The 20,171-nt window shown below is 40.8% G+C and overlaps 1 protein-coding gene across 4 annotated transcripts in view; it reads right to left on the bottom strand.

The window, feature by feature from the left end:
* The window catches only part of LOC126475302 (uncharacterized), a 131,450-nt gene that overhangs the window by 22,076 nt on the left and 89,203 nt on the right, over positions 1 to 20,171 (bottom strand). For all 4 annotated transcript variants that reach the window (XM_050103066.1, XM_050103068.1, XM_050103069.1 and 1 more), the window contains exons 3-4: positions 10,390 to 10,609; positions 3,459 to 3,640 (exon numbers count right to left, since the gene is read on the bottom strand). In XM_050103066.1, coding sequence (XP_049959023.1) covers positions 3,459 to 3,640; positions 10,390 to 10,609 — 402 coding nt within the window. The remainder of the gene's footprint in view (positions 1 to 3,458; positions 3,641 to 10,389; positions 10,610 to 20,171) is intronic.

Genomic DNA, 20,171 nt, shown 5'->3' with positions numbered 1-20,171 from the left:
TCTCATTCACAAACAGCAGTTGACTGGCATTTCCTGGTGAAACGTTGTTGTGATACCTCATGTAAGGAGGAGAAATGCGTACCGTCATGTTTCTAACTTTGATAATGGTCGGATTGTAGCCTAGGGCAATTGCGGTTTATCGTATCGTGACATTGCTGCCCGCGTTGGTCGAGATCCAATGACTGTTAGCAGAATATGGAATCGGTGGGTTCAGGAAGGTAATACGGAATGCCGTGCTGGATCCCAATGGCCTCGTATCACTAGCAGTCAGGATGACAGGCATCTTATCCGCATGGCTGTAACGGATTACGCAGCCACATCTCGATCCCTGAGTCAACAGATGGGGACGTTTGCAAGACAACAACCATCTGCACGAACAGATCGATGGCGTTTGCAGCAGCATGGACTATCAGCTCAGAAGCCATGGCTGCGGTTACCCTTGACGCTACATCACAGACAGGAGCGCCTGCGATGGTGTACTCAACAACGAACCTGGGTGCACGAATGGCAAAACGTAATTTTTTCGGATGAATCTAGGTTCTGTTTACAGCATCATGATGGTCGCATCCACATTTGGCGACATCACGGTGAACACACATTGGAAGCATGTATTCGTCATCGCCGTACTGGCGTATCACCCGGTGTGATGGTATGGGGTGCCATTGGTTACACGTCTCGGTCACCTCTTGTTTGCATTGACGGCACTTTCAACAGTGGATGTTACATTTCAGATGTGTTACGACCCGTGGCTCTACCCTTCATTCAATCCCTGTGAAACCCTACATTTCAGCAGGATAATGCATGACCACATGTTGCAGGTCCTGTACGGGCCTTTCTGGATACAGAAAATGTTTGACTGCTGCCCTGGCCAGCACATTCTCCAGATCTCTCACTAACTGAAAACGTCTAGTCAATGGTGGCCGAGCAACTGGCTCGTCACAATACGCCAGTCACTACTGTTGATGAACTGTAGTATCGTGTTGAAGCTGCGTGGGCAGCTGTACCTGTACACAGCATCCATGCTCTGTTTGACTCAATGCCGAGGCGTGTCAAGGTTGTTATTATGGACAGAGGCGGTTGTTATGTGTACTGATTTCTCAGGATCTATCCACCCAAATTGCATGAAAATATAATCACACGTCAGTTCTAGTATAATATATTTGTCCAATGAATACCCGTTTATCATCTGGATTTCTTCTTGGTGTAGCAATTTCAATGGGCAGTAGTGTAGAATATCTGTCTTTGGCATCCCTTTCCACTAACAGTAGTGTGTCTTCTAGATATCTCATATAAAACTCGATTTTCTTTAGTCCGGGTTCTTGGCTGCTAAATAGCTTTTGTTCCAAGTGATTTATGTGTGTCTCAGCTTTGGTAGCTGATATACATGATCCCAATGCTAGGCCGTGTTGTTGGTTGTAAATGTTGCCATTAAGGGTGAAGTATTTGTAACTTAGAATTATCTGGAGAAGTTCCATAAATTCAATGATCTCTGTGTGTGCAAGTTTCTTAGGTTTCATAAGGTTCTTTTGGATCACTGCTACAGCTTCTTGTATGGTTGAGTTTGAGTAAAGGTTGGTAATGTCAAGTGATAAGAGCTTACCAATTTAAGAGGCTTTTACCTTTTAGTTCTTCAGCTAGTATCATGCTGTTTTTTTTTATAGACTATGTTGTTTTATATGTATAATTTTTCCATGTTATTCAGTTTCTGTGACAGGTTCTATGCCGCGCTGTTTATATAGTTTACCAAGGGATGTATCGGATTACCTTCTTTATGTATCTTTTGCTGTGCTCTTAGGTGTGGTGCCTTTGGATTCACACATGTAAGGTAATCCAATATGTCACTTGGTAAATTCTATAAATAGCCCAGCACACAAACAGTCACAGAACCTGAAAATCATCAGAAATTATACATATGAAACAACGTAGCCTATTAAAAAAACAGTATGATACTAGTTGAAGAACTAAAAGGTAAGAAAAAGGTTCCTGTCCTCTCAGAATGTCAGCCATTATTCATGTAATGTGACTGATTGTCGCATGCTTCAGCAGAGTAGATGGCAATGGCTCCTGCATAAATCAACATTTGCCTTTGTGATTTTGACCCTGTCTTTATTTGTCTTGTATACTATACCACAAACATTGGAAACTGTATAGAGAGTTTCAGGAGACAATACTCTATGACAGAAGCCCATGAATGATGCTGTCAGCCACCATGGCATTGGCGCATCGCATTCATATGAGACAAGGCCTGTATAGGCAGCAGGTAATTATTTATTCATTTGCAGCTTGAACAGTTATAAACATCAGTCTCATATTCCTTTTTTTTTTTAGACTAGGCTATTCCAGCTAGCATACCCACCAGTGGGCTGCCAGGTGTGCACGTGCACAACGGGCAGGGGTGAGTAGTAAGATGGTGCATGTGCAGTCAGGCAACCAAGTTGTAGGGTATACGATTGTTCTATGCTAGGAGCTCACAGACAGGAGGGCTAGAACATGTGCAGAACACATGTAACAGGACCACCTGGCAGTCAGTCTACCTAAACTGTGCCTGCTCATGAGCGAGTTGATGAGGTACCAGTACCCGCACCCCACGAGGCAGCATTGGAACAGCCTTCTTTAGACCAAAAAAATCATAGTGACACCACTGCTGATATTACCCTTGGCCATTTAAATGTATTACAGAAAACAGGGTATCACTACAATTTCTTAAATTAATGCATTACCTAATGCCTTCTAAAAAATTGTGGTTATGTGCCACAAAAATCTGGAAAAAATTAGTCAATCTCTGGCAGTCACTATAATGAAGGATGATACCTTTGAGACAATTTCAATTAATATAGCCTCAATAAAGATAAATCCTCTATGGATACTTCCTCTTGCTCTTGACCATTAACTTTCTTTCTCTGTACTGAGAAACTTGAACAATGAACCACATGACTGGTTCTCCTCAATGTTTGAGTAACACTTCCCTTCAGGGTGACAAATAATAACAATCCAAATATTCAGCAAAAGTTCAGATTGGTCAAGAAAAGTGACAGAAAACATGTTATGGCCTGTCCAGAGGAACCCTCCTTGTATTTGCCTTACAGTATGTTATCTAGCAAAACAATGGAGTCCTAAACTTCTACAATTCACAATGCACTTGAGTCCCTGTGAAATATAAATCTACTGCCTAACCACTGTACTAGGTTGCCCTGTTACTGTTACAGTAAACCAAAGGCATGTGCTTAACTAGAAACTTCCGCTAGTTTACAGGAGACATGGTTAATGATGAATGATATTTTTGGAAGGGTGTGAAAGAAGAGGAACTTTTAATTTGACGTTTCCGCAGGAAGTGCTTTTTGCTGAAATGTCACATAACGCCTGTAAATAAAACTCATTCAAATTCAATATTTTCCATGTAGTATACACACAAAATGGGCATCAACAAAAATGACATAATTAATGCTGGAAATACGTACTTCATATATATTGTCTCCATAGCGTATAGTTTGTGAAGCTGAGCTGCTGTCATATTTCCGGACCCAATGGAACTGTGCAAAAACATTACTTAGTGCTTTGCAACTGAAAATAATTTGTGAGCCTTCCAGAACTGTTACATTCTCTGGAAACACCTCCAAAATTTGTGGACATTCTGCAGTTTCTGAAATAATAACCGAAATTTTCACTGACATTGTTGCATAACATTATAGAAAAGTTTTCATTGATCGTTTTTATAAAGGAGTCCACAATGAGAAACACAACACTTCAATTAAAGTAAATCATACAACTATGCCACACTGTGGTCTGATCTGAGATTATGTTTTTGCAATATGTTGTAGTTTGTTATGGTTATTTTTTGTGATAAATATGTAGTACGTGGAAAAGTGATGAAGCATGCTGAAATAAAATAATAAACTTTGGTTACTATATTTCTCATTGTTATTATCAGTCTAATTGCTCATTAATGTACAATATTGCCTGAAAGTTGGATAATTTTACTTATATTTTTCATTAAATACAAGTAATAAATCCTATACTAATTAGTTTGTGAGATAAATGTTAAATACACATATAAAAATGTAAATGCAGTGTATTCCAGAAGAACCTGAAAAATTAGTAACCAGGAAAAATGGATTGTACAAGACCATAAGCAGTTTCCATCACTTTAATTGTCTTCATACCTTCTTTCCTTATGGGAAATGGTATCCTGTCAACATCCAAATAAATATAAACATAACATCCACCTCAGTTTAAGAAGATAAGGGATCACCCATGGCCTAGCAAAAGTGAGTATTTTACTGATGATTATATTTAAGAATACTAAGTTGATAGAATAAAAATAGCCTAACTGCATCTCTCCATACAGTGGAGATGTTGAGTCGCAGATAGGCACAGCAAAAAGACTGTCACAAATTAGCTTTTGGCCAGTACGGCCTTTGTCAAAAATAAATCCCCCCCCCCCACACACACACACGCAAATGCAACTCATGACTGCAGTTTCTGACAACTGAAGCCAGACTGCAGTCATCTGTGTGTGAGTTTCGTATGTATGTGTGTGTGTGTGTGTGTGTGTGTGTGTGTGTGTGTGTGTGTGTGTGTGTGTGTGTGTGTGTGTTGGCATGCATGCGTACCTGTGGCTGGCATCTATTTTTGATGAAGGTCATACTGGCTGAAAGCTAATTTGTGACAGTCTTTTCATTGTGCCTATCTGTGACTTAGCATCTCTGCTATTTGGTGAGTGGCAACTTTCCTTTTCATAATATTGTTACATTCCATCCTGGATTTTCCATTGTTTGATTTCCAACTGCATCTCTTCCGTTCCGTTACTACCTACACTTTATTTTGCACCTAGTGTTCTGAGCACTCTAGCGTTCTTTTTGTCTCCAGATACATTGCAGAGAAAGAAACATTTTCATTGTGGAAAGCTTGAATGACCATCAAAATTTCTCCTTCAATTACTCTTATTCTTCCAGCCTTGAATTTGTCCACATCCCTTCCCCTTCCATGCCCGACCTATAAATATACATGAACACAAGAAAGGTATGCCCCTCCATCCCTTTCAACATATAAAATATGCATAAAAACAATTCCCCAAATACTTTTACAGTAATTGCCGATTACTTCGTTACACTCACATTCTTTAAAGAGTTTCTAATTTCTTTCCACTATCAGAGGAAGAATTGCTGGAGAAAGGGGAAAAATAAAAAAGCAATAATGTTAATTACTATTTCTTGAGTTACATCAGTAACTTCCAAGATGTTACTAGTTACTTCTATATTAGCTACCTGCAATTGCTAACATGCTTCTGTGTGGTAGCACTCAACTCTGAGGTAATCTAGTTCCAAAACTGGTTGTGGATGAAATTTTCAATGCAAGTATTTGGCTAGCAAGGGCGCGGGGGTGGGGGTAGGGGGAGAGGTGGTGATGTAAAGTTCCTGACCACCAGTCTTTCCATCAGCTTTCCGGATTTAATTCCAAGCCTCTCCGCAAATTTTCATGAAGAGACGGCAAATGACACTGTTGGAGCCATCCACTGGATCAGGACATTAAGGTCAGCAGTCCCCTTGGTGCTATTCAAGAGGCTATGTGTTGGCACCAGGTTTCTCCCTCTCCCTTCTACCATCATCATCATCAAAAATAAACAACACAAACACAACACTACACTATACATGCACCTATTACACTCATCAACACTCCACATACAACACATCTCCTACACATCCACAACAAAAGGGCCATTTTTGTGGAGGAAGAACATCCTTTCTGACAGCAGATGACCACACCCTGTTGGATATCCAGCCAATGATGCCACTTAACATTTACATTTTTACTATGTTAGCTGTGCAAACGCCGCGTGGGATTAGCCGAGCGGTCTAAGGCGCTGCAGTCATGAACTGTGCTGCTGGTCCCGGCTGAGGTTCGAATCCTCCCTCAGGCATGGGTGTGTGTGTTTGTCCTTAGGATAATTTGGGTTAAGTAGTGTGTAAGCTTAGGGACTGATGACCTTAGCAGTTAAGTCCCATAAGATTTCAAACACATTTGAACATTTTTGAGCTGTGCAAACCTAATACGCCTATCTCATGCAAGAAATGTATTCCATTCCTTTTTATTCTTAGTCTGTACTAGATCACACCCATCAACACTCCTGTTGAGCATCAGTTGATTCTATTGATGTTGCAGCAATATCAGCTGTCTCTGGTAGTTGCTAAAACCAGTTTCAAATTCCTTGTTGACTCAGGTGCTATAATCCCACTTGTGTGTCTTTTTGATTTTTCTGAATATTACATCTGTAATCCTATTAAGCACTTGTACAGCAGATAAATCACAACAGGACTCATGAAGTGCCTGTTTCTGTCATGTTTTCACTTATTATTTCAATGTATTTTCTTAATGGGTGCTATACTTAACACTGTTCTCTGATGTGGTTCAAGAAGCATTGTCACGTATGATCCTTTATGAACAGTTTATCTTCATGTAGTTGTGTCATATGTGTTGAGACTGAGCCTCTTTATTTGCTGTCTTTATCTAATGTTTGGAAAGAGCTCTTACAATGGTCAACCTACCTTTATTATGAGCTAATGAGGCTGCCAAAATTGCAGTGTACATTGATGAGCCAGACATTAAGTCCTGTCTACCATGAGAATAAATGCTACCTGGCAGTGTTAACAGCTCATGAAATAGTTACAAGAAGTATGTAAGCAGAGGGGAGACAAATTGGAAAGCATTCTAGTGATAAGATGGGCCACAAATCAGATATCCACTGGCATAAGCAACACTGACAAAGGGAACCTTGTTATGGCCGACATCCTGGGAATGAGCATTTTGGAAATAGAGAAGCTGGTTGGCTGGTTTCATGCTACTGTCATGGGAATCTATGGAAAGTGGCTGTAAAACAGGGAAACCACAAGTAAGGGTCACCTATCCTATTCACAGGAGGTGGATGTCAGAAGCATGCTGCTCTGTAAAGTAATAAAGGTAGCAATTGATGGTATATCTAATGACAGAGTACAATCTAGTTCAGGTGCAAGTGTTTCAGAGCACACTGTTGAACATCGAGCTCCACAGCAAATGACCCTATGTGTGTTCCCATTTTGACCCAACAACATCATACGTAACAGCTGCAGTTGGAACATGATCATTGAGATTGGACCATGGGTCAATAGAAATATGTCACCTGGTCGGGTGAACCACCATTTTGTTATACTAGAGTGATCATGCCTGTATATGCTCTTATCCAGGCAAACAGCTGCTTGAAATGTGCTCCTCATCATTACAAGCCAATTGGGGCAACCTTGTGCTATTGGGAACACTCACCTGGGCTTCTGTGGGACCTGTGGTAGTAATCAAAGGCTCCATGACAGTTGTGATCTACGGGAATATTTTTGCAGACCACCTAAGTCTCTTCATGACTGATGTCTCTACCGACAGTGATGGCATCTTCCAGAAGGCTAACTATCCATGTTAGGAGGTCAGAATCATGCTACAGTGCTTTGAGGAGAATGATACTGAACACAAATTGATGTCTTGGACACCAAATTTGTCTTATCTGAAGCTGATAGAATACATTTGGATGTCATTGGGTACCAACTCCTAGACCACAAACCAGTGGCCCACAATTTACAGGAATTGTATGAACTGTGCATAGACACCTGGTGCCACATCTCCAACAACCTACTAAGGGTTCATCAAATCCATGTTATATAGAATTGCTGCTGTATTGTGCTCTAAAAGTGGAACAAAACACTGTTAAGCATAATGTTATAGTTCATCCTAATACAACTTTAACTGAAATTCTGTTTTATCTCTGTTTTTAAAACACATTTTTGTTCTATTCAGATATAATTTTTTGCTTCCTCAGTCTCAGACCCAGAAGATAATTAATATAACTACTGGCATCACTTCTTTTGGTGTGGTTCATAAATATGTCAAATGCAAAGAAGACAGTGACATCACTGTAATTTATTTGGTGAGCCATTACTGATACTGTAACAGATCTGTTTTATGTTTTTATAGATATAGCAGTAAGCAAGTGCTTGTTTCCCAGGGGTAATTTGTTTCTCTTCCTATCTCATTCACATAGAGTTTGGTACACTACCATTCAGGGATTAACATCTCAAGATATAGAATAATAGCAGTTGTTATAACAGTAAGCTCAGTTATGTTTCCGATTTTGTAACTGTAAAGTTTACACATATTCAAGAGATACAATTCAACATAGTTGGCAAATTATTATGTTGTTTTGTATAATTTGTCCAATGAGCTAAGAACAATGTTGTATCCACCTTTACTTGCAGCTAAGGGAGTTCAGCTGGCCGCAGTTGCTGAGCGGTTCTAGGTGCTTCAGTCCGGAACTACGCAGCTGTTACGGTCGCAGGTTCGAATCCTGCCTCAGGTGTGGATGTGTGTGATGTCCTTAGATTAGTTAGGTTTAAGTAGTTCTAAGTTTAGGGGACTGATGACCTCAGATGTTAAGTCTCATAGTGCTTAGAGCCATCTGAACAATTTTTTTGCTAAGGGCAGGTCATTAGCAAGTACCAGCAATCATTCAGCATCATTTCTTTCTTGCTGTTCTGCTAGTCTAATAATTAGTCACTGTTTGGTAACCTTTCTCCATCAGTTTTTACCTGGACTAGTGACTTTGAGATTTAGTATTTATTACTTCGTAAAAACTGATATTTTATTTCACATGTCCAGCAGAGCCCCTACTAATTTCCTTGATCTACTTTTCTTGGTTCAATGCTCTGTTATTTTAACAATATGGTGAGGAAGTACTGACTCACTGTTTGTTGACAGGGGGAATATAACTAGCAAGGCTTCAGTGAACTTCATAACATCACTACCCTACCTCAAAAGGCCAACACCATTTGGAATGTGTTTGTCAGTTCATTAATGGTTTTGGTAAATACAGTGGCACAATTGTGATAAAACTAAGTAGTATGTATAGGCTACATTTCATAACTCATTGTAATATAGTGTGAATGTATGTCTAGTGTATCTGGTACTGTGTTTTCTCAAATTCATATATTTTCTCTCTGCTGGCACTTAGGACAAATTTTGTAACATGTAATTCGTATGACGAAATAAGTGATGAAACAGTACACAAATAATAATAGTAAGAAAACATACAGCAAAATTCTCTAAACCTAGGGATTTGATATACAATAAAATATGATTGTCATCAAGCTAAGTATATTGGTAGTTTCTTCTCATCCATTCAATATATCTCTCCTGATCTGGGATTCTGGGCGACTTTTCTGCAGCTCTCCCCATTTCCTAAATCTTACCAGTCCTTTTCCCTCATCTGTCTTCCTTTCCCTTCAATCCTTCTGCCAGAAGTAGGAGCCACTCACTGATTATGAAAGATTGTGTTTTTTCGTATCTTTTATATGTGTTTTCTCGTGCTGCCACTTGGTGAGTAGACTTTTTACCTATTCATATTATATTATAAGAACATTAAACATATTTTAAGTCAGGTATGACATTTTATGACATTTGTGGATCTCAAAGGCATAGCAAAATATTTGTAATGAGATTTTGAGGCCATTCTAATGACGATAATCACCTTCTCTGTGCTTGTTACTCACAATGAAAGCACCATTCTTATGAATTAGAGTACATCAGACTTATTGAATGGAAAGGATCCTTCTATTCAGATATTATTATTGGCTATGTCTCTGTGACTTTGGTTATCATTTCCTTGTTAGAAAAGCATTCACTTCTCTAATTCCACAGCTACTGTAACAGTTACCTACTTCTTTCAGTGAGTCAAATACAATTTCACTATTTTCCTAATGTACACATCTAGTCACTATTCACTGTCCATGCCATCTTTTTGCATTGTTATTTGAAGTACAATGATGTATCTTGTGTATTGTGTGTGCTCTTATTAAACAAATATCTCTGCACAGGAGCTCTACAGATACATCTAGGTGATTACTCTGCTATTCACAATAAAGTGCCTGACAGAGGGTTCAGTGACAAATTAACTGTCCTAATTTTTGTTTTATTTTATCTCAGTGCTTGAAGCTACACTTCTAGAACTCACCAATTGCCTATGGTGTGTGTATACTCCTCCTTACCCTAACCCCACTCCCACACCAGTTTTTGCTATGACTCCCATAATTTTCTCTGTTTCTGTTTCTCAAGCATGACATGGAAGTGTTCTCTTCTCTCTCCATATTTTGAAAAAGGAATGTAACCACATGAATATGCGACAAATACATTTCTGTTTGCTTTAAATATTGCTCTAGTATTGTTCACTTTGCAGATTAAAGAGTGAGTTTACTGTTATTCATTGTTTATTGTAAGTATAGAACAAAAAAACTGGATTTCACATTAGTTAAAGTGCTTTTATATGTGTTCATGTTTCTATATATTAACTTTGTAAATACTTTCTGATCCAGTACATACCAACAACTTCCAAAATATATGAAACAATTGTTTTTCTGTCAGCAGTTTTGTTTCCATAAGGATAAACACACTGGTACATCCCACTGTTTGCTACTGAGACATTATTCATTAACAGATTGCCACGGCACAATTTCTTTCCACAAAGGTGTAGAGGTTTATTAATGTCCCCTTCCTCAATATGCTGTGGGCATGGGTACTGGCCATATCTCTCACCACACTCCTGGAAAGAAAAGGAACATTAAATTTAGACATAAAGGCACAAACGATAATTCTTATCTTAGTCAATAGAATATTTCAAAATACTAAAGAAAAAAATTATAAATCTCTGAAATCAACGGCCTTTAAGCATCTACCAAGAAAACAGAAGACAGGGACTTCACCCAATAACTCCCAACAGAGTTTCAAATAGATCATGTGGCCATTTCAAGAAAGTCCTGTAGATAAGTCCAGAATGTGAGAGTGTTAAGAGGGGCGAGCTTGGACTCATACCACTACCTCTCAAAAACAAAGTTCTGATTTCTACCTAGGAATACAAGAAAGCCTCAAATTCCCAAACTTACCAAGTCTGACTTGGAAAAACTGAAAACCTGCAATATGCATACAGAGAGAATGCAAACACTAGATCATGAATGCAACAACTGGGACCAGCTAAGGGACAAATTAGTAAAAGCCAAAAGCCGCAACAGAAGTCACCCCACTAAGGAAACAGAGGAAACATGAGTGGTGGACAAGTACCTGTGACCAAGCAATCGCAAAGAGACAGGCAGCTTGACTAAGATGGAGCTCACAGAAGTCTGAAACAAATACTTAGAAGTTCATAAAACAGTGCCGGCTAAATGCAAAAACCATCATGCAGGTTAAACGTCAGTACACTCAGAACCAACTGACTCAATTATATGAAGATTTCAAGAAGAATACCACTAGAAACTTTTACCAGACTTTCAAGTGAAATCTTAGAAGCTATGTCCCACCCAGCTTACACTTCAGAGGACCAGATGGAAGCATAGCCTATAATGACAAAGACAAATGCCGCATATTGGCCAAATATTTTGAGAATCTTCTCAACTGTGAGTCCCCTAACACCGCCTTTATCTATCAAGACAGTCCCAGACAACCAAACTCTCACCCTCCAACAGAAGAAGAAGTGTAAAACATCATTCAGTCCCTGAAGAATAACAAAGCACCAGGAGAAGACACTATAGCTGCAGAGCTGTGGAAGCAAGCTGGAGACAAAGCAATCAGCAAGGTGACTGACATCCTACAGAACATTTGGGATACTGAGAAGTTACCAGATGACCAGACATCTGCTCTGATCCACCCCTTAAACAAGAAGGGTGACCTGTCTGACATCAGCAATTATAGAGGGATCTCATTGATACCAGTCACCTGTAAGATATTATCTAAGGCATTACTGAACAGAGCCGAACCTCAATTGGACTCAGAACTTGGAGATTATCAGGGTGGTTTTAGAAAAGGATGTTCTTGTGCTGAACAGATCCTTAACTTGAAGTCAGTATTAAGTCAAATTAAACTAGTGAATAAACAGTATGTAGTTACTTTTGTTGACTTCACGAAAGCATACGATTCAATTGACAGACATACATTTACAAGAATTTTGCAGGAAATGGGCCCGGACCAGAAAATCCACAGCCTTATCCAAAACACCCTGAGTAACACTAGATCATGAGTAAAGTTAAGGGGAACACTTTCAGAAAGCTTTGAGATAAAGAAAGGAGTTAGACAGGGAGATGGTCTTTCACCTCTTCTCTTCAACTGTGCACTGGATAAGGTTATCAGAGAGTGGCAAAAAGAAATGGAAGCACAAAATATACTGAGCAGTATTTATCTGGGACACAAATGGAAGGGACTAGTACACTATTGGCCATTAAAATTGCTGCACCAAGAAGAAATGCAGATGATAAACGGGTATTCATTGGACAAATATATTATACTAAAACTGATCTGTGATTACATTTTCACGCAATTTGGGTGCATAGATCCTGAGAAATCAGTACACAGAACAACCACCTCTGGCTGTAATAATCGCTTTGATAGCCTGAGCATTGAGTCAAACAGAGCTTGGATGGTGTGTACAGGTACAGCTGCCCATGCAGCTTCAACACGATACCACAGTTCATCAAGAGTAGTGACTGGCGTATTGTGACGAGCCAGTTACTCGGCCACCATTGACCAGACGTTTTCAGTTGGTGAAAGATCTGTAGAATGTTCTGGCCAGGGCAGCAGTCAAATATTTTCTGTATCCAGAAAGGCCTGTACAGGACCTACAACATGCGGTCGTGCATTATCCTGCTGAAATGTAAGGTTTTGCAGGGATCGAATGAAGAGTAGAGCCACAGGTCATAACACATCTGAAATGTAACGTCCATTGTTCAAAGTGCTGTCAATGCAAACAAGAGGTGACCGAGACGTATAACCAATGGCACCCCATACCATCACGCCGGGTGATACGCCAGTATGGCGATGACGAATACACGCTTCCAATGTGCGTTCACCTCGATGTTGCCAAACACGGATACGACCATCATGATGCTGTAAACAGAACCTGGATTCAACCGAAAAAATGATGTTATGCCATTCACACACCCAGGTTCGTCGTTGAGTACACCATCGCAGGCACTCCTGTCTGTGTTGTAGTGTCAAGGGTAACTGCAGTCATGGTCTCTGAGCTGATTGTCCATGCTGCTGCAAATGTCTTCGAACTGTTCGTGCAGATGGTTGTTGTCTTGCAAATGTCCCCATCTGTTGACTCAGGGATCGAGACATGGCTGCATGATCCATTACAGCCATGCGGATAAGATACCTCTCATCTCGACTGCTAGTGATAAGAGGCTGTTGGGATCCAGTACGGCATTCCATATTACCCTCCTGAACCCACCGATTCCATACTCTGCTAACAGTCATTGGATCTCGACCAATGCGAGCAGCAATGTCATGATACAATAAACCGCAATCTTGATAGGCTACAATCTGACCTTTATCAAAGTTGGAAACGTGATGGTACGCATTTCTCCTCCTTACACGAGGCATCACAACAACGTTTCACCAGGCAATGCCGGTCAACTGCTGTTTGTGTATGAGAAATTGGTTGGAAACTTTCTTCATGTCAGCACGTTGTAGGTGTCGCCACCAGCGCCAACCTTCTGTGAATGCTATGAAAAGCTAATCATTTCCATATCACAGCATCTTCTTCCTGTTGGTTAAATTTCGTGTCTGTAGCACGTCATCTTCATGGTGTAGCAATTTTAATGGCCAGTAGTGTAGTAGACTGTGTAGCTTTTGCAGATGATCTGGCACTTACAGCAAGCTCAGTGAAAGTAGCAGTAAAGCAGCTCTATATGCTCAAACTCCAGGCTGCCAAGGTACGACTTCAATTGTCACTAGAAAAGACAAAATACCTCACCAACATCAGTATTACTCCCAGTGAACTACAGTTGAAACAAGGTCAAATTGAGAAAGCTGACAGATTCAAGTCTCTAGGAGAATGGTTGGAACCTAATCTATCAGAAGGAACAGCACTAGCAACTCAGATTAATAAGTTACAATTAGCATATCGATTAACCAAGAACATCTATAATAAGAAATGCCTATCTCGCAATTCCAAACTAAAACACTACCAAACAGTTATCTTCCCTGAAGTCTTATATGTCGCAGAATGCTTGAATCTGAACAGGAAAGGCTTGACAGATAAACTAGAGATTCAGGAGAGGAATATGTTGAGAAAAATTCTGGGACCGGTCAAAACAGATGGTGAGTACAGAAGACAATCAAACCAGGCACTGCACAATCATACTGGGAAAATCACAGATGTAGCCAGGAAGAGACGTCTCACTTTCTATGGACATATCACAAGGATGGACCAAACAAGACTAACCAACCGACTTCTCAACTACAGGAAGAGCAGGAAGACCCTGACACCACGAATGATAGAAGTCAACAAAGACATCCAGGAACTGAAAATAACTGAAAGTGACATTAGAAACCAAGCACTTCTCAGGAGGATACTAAAAGAAATAAGGTTTCAGGACAGATCACCCCATAAACAGACTGGTGGCCTTTGGACAAAGGAGAGAAGGGAGAAAAACAGCCAGAGAATGAGGGTTTATTGGGGAAACATCAAGTCCCCCTCCAGGCTGAAAAGTTGAATATTGTGGACCTTAGCTGGCCCATTCAAAATAAGAAGAAATCTCTTTGAGGCAAAAGAGTATCGTGTATTTAGTCAGACCCAAAATGGATATTGCTGGAGCAGACACAAATGAAAAGCGAAAGTTAATCCTCAAGGTTCCTGAACATCTTCAGCAGATAGTCACAGAAAGCCCTCTTAACATATTACTGACAACTGTATAAAGCTAAATAGTTTTTCTACTTTAAATGTGCCTCATCAGATGTACGGTACTTGGAATTATGATACATAAAGGTAAGGACTGTCTTCTTTTAACAGAACTAAATAAAGATAGATCCCTGTCATTTAAATCTTAGACATGGGAAGGAGCTATTGTCATTGTTTTAGTTTTGTCAAAAGTTATGTGTCATGTTGCAATGAGAATTCACTCCTACATACTTTGTCAGTGTCAGAGAGCCAGGTAAGCATCAGTTTGTTGAAAATGCGTTATGGAACTTAATTTCACGAGGTTCTTCTTCAGAAACAATTGCTACCTTTACAAGACAGTCAGATAGGTCCATATTTAAAATAAATTTATGCCAGTGAGACATGTTGCTTTCTTATTCAAACTGTAACTCTGTCATCATTGAGAATCAGGCAGCTAAAGAAGACAAAGAAGTTAACTGTTATTTATAAATACTATAGCTCAATTGATCAGTGGATGATTGAACTTCTTAGGAAAATAATATTGTGATAGTAAAGGTTATTCAGTGTGTTCTCAGTATGTATTCTAGAAGGAGTAATTTTTTGGGTGAGTGATCACTTCTTAAGAGTAATCGAGAACATAGGGTGGAGTGAGCTGTGGATCACTACTCATATCAGCAGCAACAGTGTCCACTACATGGTATCCAAAACATTCCCAAGTTCTTTCTGAAGATTTGCAGAAGCAGTAAAAAAGTCTAGCTAGCAACATTCATTAGGTCTCAGGATTGCAACATTCTCATAATTTACAGGGTTCTTTGCACTGAGGCCAAGATTAATCTCCAAATGTTTGATTAGTTTGATGATGCTCTTAGCTGCACATTTGTTGACGTGTACTGTAGAGAGGAGAGTGGCACAGTTTATATGGATCTGCAAAGTGCCTGCTGTAGTAATAAACACAAATAAGTATGTCTAGAATAACCAGTTCATAGTTTATATTTTCAATATGAAATCAATGTACATAGCTATGCTGATGCCAAACAATTAACAAATATGACAAAAGTAGAGCCAAGTTAGCACACAGATAAACCATAACAGAATGAAGAAGAGAACCCTCTGCTTTGTAATTATAATAGATACATTGATAGTCTGAGTCGTGAAGTGGTGCAGTCTCTTGGCTGCGTGTGCAGAGCTAGATGTGATGCTGCTGTTGCTATTTTATTGCTGCCTGAAGGCTGGGCTCATGCCACCAAGTGCTGGCATGGGCAGGTTGAATCATAACATGATAGGCAGCACCTTGTATCTTGTTATATTCACTGCCACCATGGTGCTGGTTGGTACAGCACCTGTGGACCATTCAATGCCACTGGTTGTTGCTGAAGCTCGTCTACGCCCAGCCCACGATGCTGGTGCAGAGGGCTCGAAAAAATGTTGGAAGAGGTGAAGTAGGCAAGATTGTGCCTGGTGGAGGAGGTAGAGACAAACAGAGAAGAGGTCTCCAAGAATGGAGACAAGGGCTGGACCTGGACCGCTGGAGGGAGGAAGGCCTGGGAGTTTAGTGCAGGGATTGCAGAGGCTGGTTTCTCACCCTTGGGTGGACTTGGTTTCAGTACTGAGTCGCCAGCCATTCTTCACCTGCAGTGTGAGGATTGTCTAACCGTACTGGCTGTGAATGACTGCCTGGTGCAGCACTCACTGTGACTAAAAGTTAAAATCCAGATGGGGGTACCTGGCGTGCATCTCAGTGACAGAGAAGCCCAAGGAAGGTGCAGGGCAGGAACCAGGAGGTTCAAGACTGTATGTGTCTGGTGCCTGTGCAGCAGTTATGCCTCTCATTGACTGCTGTGGCCTTGTAAGAGCTGAGAATGTGTTGGAGTTGTTCTTCCTCTGGAGCGGTGCTGATATACTTACTTATTTGCATCTTGAAAGTCCTTATGAGGTGTATTGCCTGCCCGTTTGACTGAGGGTGAAAGGAGAGCACCCTGACATAATGGATACCATGTTATGCACAAAAATCTTGAAAAGTCTATGAGATAAACAATGTGTTGTTGTCCATCTCCGGGATGTAGAGAAGCCTTAATGGCAAAAATACAGGGGAGGACCCACATCATATTCTGCTGTCATAGGGCAGCAGTTTGCGATGTATGGAAACTGACAATAGGCTTCTATGACTACCAACCAATAAGTGTCCAAGAAGGGCCCACAAAATCTGAGTAGACATGCTCTCATGGCTGTGAATGCTCTGGACATAGAGAGTAATATTGCTGTGGAGTGGCCTGGTTTCCTGTACACTTAGAACCAGAACAATTAAATGTTGATTCTCACAATCAATCTTGGGGCAGTAAACAAGTTGGTGAGCCAGCATCTTCATTCTGAATACCCACCCAACTGCCGCATTGCAGGAGGCGAAGAGTGTCTCACTGGATAGATGCTGGAATGACCACTGTTTCCACAGTGCATTCAGTAGACAGCAAAATGATGTCACCAACAAGAGTTAACCTACGGCACAATACAAAGTAATTGTGGCTGGGACACAAAGCTCTAGCTGAAAGCTGATCTGGCCAACGCTACTGAATATACTGAAGGAAACCAGGACTGGAATTGACAGCACGGGCACTGCAGGACTCATAATGGGGAACAAATCCAATGTCTTTCTAGCTTCCTCATCAAGCTAGAAACAAAGTCCTTCATCCTGATGGAAGCCAGGGTCAGGTCTAATCAGAATATGTTGGCATTAGAGGGCCAAGCCGTGTGGCAGAAGTGAATCTTGGAATGACAACGACTGACAAACAGGGCCCGTCTTATGTGACAGTTGTGCCATGGTACTACAGAGAGAAACTAATAGTGTGTGATCAGTAAGTATGTGAAACTTGACACTATATAGAAACATGTGAAGCTTCCTGAGAGAATAAATAAAAGCGAAGGTCTCCTCCTGTATTTGAGAACAACTCTTTTGTGCTACATTAAGCATTTTTGAGGAAAAGCAATGGGCTGCTCTGAACCATCTGTGTTACACTGAGACAGCATGGACCCTCCATGCCACCATGCCATACTGAGATGCATCCAGAGCCATTACAAGCTGGTAACCAGGTTTATATCTAGTCAGGAACATGGTGGAATTCAGATCATCTTCCAATTTTCAGAACACTTTTTGACAGTCAGGCATCTAGAAAAACAATGTGCCTTTCTTGTGCATTGGTTGAGAGGATGTGCTACTGTAGCTGCATGCAGGAGGAACTTATGATAATACATAACTTTGCCTAAGAAGTCTAGAGCTCCTTCACATTAACAGGACAAGAGAGTACCTCAATAGCCGCAGTATGACCATTGCTCAGCTGTACCCCTTGATGGGAAATGACATGCCACAGGTATTCAACAGAAGGCTGAAAGAAATACAACTTACCCAAATTACACTTGAGACCACCACCCTGCAATGTCTGAAACAGAAGCAACCACAGGTCATTGACTGGATGATAAGGATTAGATGACAACTAATGCTATCATCCTATATTGTTCTTCTTTCACTTAATCAATAAATGCCAGCAGCACAGGCCCAACTCAAAAGAAACAAGATCACACCGTGAGTTTGAGGGTGATACAGTCTGTGTAATCTGTGGCCCTGTCTAGCCACTGTGCAAAAAGCACAGAACATCCCCTGCAGAGGTCATCCAGTTCTCGATAAAGTATGAAGTCAGCCATTAAATTATCAAATCAGTGAACATGAATCCAAATGCTGTGAAAGCAGACAAATTTTCCAAACAGGCACCATCCACCAAAAGGACCATCAATAGGTGCACCACCACCTTTTATGTCATGTCTGCCATAAACTGTCCAATAATAGGAATTTGTTGCCAGTTATAACTGACAAAATAGCATGAAGCAGCAGACAGTCAAGGCAAACTGAGGTGCACATAAGTGTTAAGAGTTCAGAAGTGTTTTTGCCACACTTGTATCCACTTGCAATTGAAGGAAGGTGTCGTTGACACACACACATTGATAAACAATTAGTTAGAAAGAGTTGCAAGATTGCCGCACACATGGCTAATGGAAGTAATGTCCTTGAATGATTGAGGGAGGGCAGGGGGGTTGTCAAGGGCTGAACATGACGTCATCAGTCGCAGAATTCAAAAGTTACTTGCATTAAGGTAGAGGGTCCACTAAAAGTGGGCAGATCCTGTCAGAGGGGTCAAACTATAAAAGGAGGAAGTTAAAACACACTCAGTAGAAGGCATATAAAGAGTAGCCAAAATCTATAAACTGAAAAACAGAGGGATAAAAGAGTAGTCATGGGTTCCAGACATAGAAAATGTGAAGCGATGCCCCAACCACAACCACCCTGCCCCTGCTCCAGAAGTAAAGCAAAATCTTATAACTGAAAATAAAAAACTACTTTCATGTAGGAAACTGAGGACCAGTTCAACCATCCATTAATCATCTGCTAATATTAAAGACAAGGAATCTGGAAGGCTACACTTAGTTTGAATGGCCAAAAGAAGAGGACAGTCTACCAATACAAGAGATGCCGTCAGTCTGACAGTTCATTCCCTGGGATGCCCACATGACTTGGGACCTAGAGGAAGGCAACAGAGCAGGCGGCATGGCCAAGGGTTGAGAGAGTAGCATGGGTCTACAGCCTGCAAGCTGCTCACTGAGTCGGTACATATTGAAACACTGTGGAGGGAGGCCTGAGTAAAAAAATGCAGTGCCCTGTTAATGGCTAGCAGCTCTGTTATGAAAACACTACATGATCCCAGCAGTAAATGGTGTTCCATGTGAGTAGGAGATGTAAAAGTGTGTCCCACCTTATCTATTGTTTTAGAACAATCAGTGAACTCTTCAAGAATGGAATGTACAAGATGCCAGAATATCACAGGGGTGACAAAGACCTTAGAACTGTGAAATAGGTCAGTCCTAATCTGTGGTCAAGGCACCATCAAAGGAGGATGGGGTGTGGGAGGAAATAAGTGGGTTTCCAGTGAGTGGAGGAGATCACAAGGAAGGGAAGTAATATGCACTCCAACTGGCAATCCCACTCTGAGGTCGGGTATCAGGAGGGAGGCATCCCTCGTTTGCAAAGAAAACAGGTCACGTGGGATGGTCAGGGAATCATTAAATGCTGATCGCATAAGAAACCAAGAGTTGGCTCCATCATATTTGTTGAAGGGGAATCTCAGCTTCTGCGAGAAGGCTGTCAACAGGACTAGTGCAGAAGACACTGATAGCCAGACACACGTCAGATTGATGAACAGGATGAAGTAGTTTGAGAGAGGAAACCTGACAGCACACAGCGCACAGTAAAGATGAAGAAGAGTAGCACAGTCTGCACCCTAAGATGTGTGGGCCATGAGACAGAGAGCATTAAGTTTCCATATGCAGGTGGTCTTCAGGTAGCAAATATGAGACAGCCACATCAGCTTTTTATCAAAAATAAGGTCCAAGAAATGGGACTGTGCTACAACAT

The sequence above is a fragment of the Schistocerca serialis genome, chromosome 4, assembly GCF_023864345.2.
Source record: "Schistocerca serialis cubense isolate TAMUIC-IGC-003099 chromosome 4, iqSchSeri2.2, whole genome shotgun sequence".
NCBI classification, from domain to species: Eukaryota; Metazoa; Arthropoda; class Insecta; order Orthoptera; family Acrididae; genus Schistocerca; species Schistocerca serialis.
The sequence above is the reverse complement of the archived record's forward strand: the minus strand, read 5'-3'. Positions and strand labels throughout refer to the sequence as shown.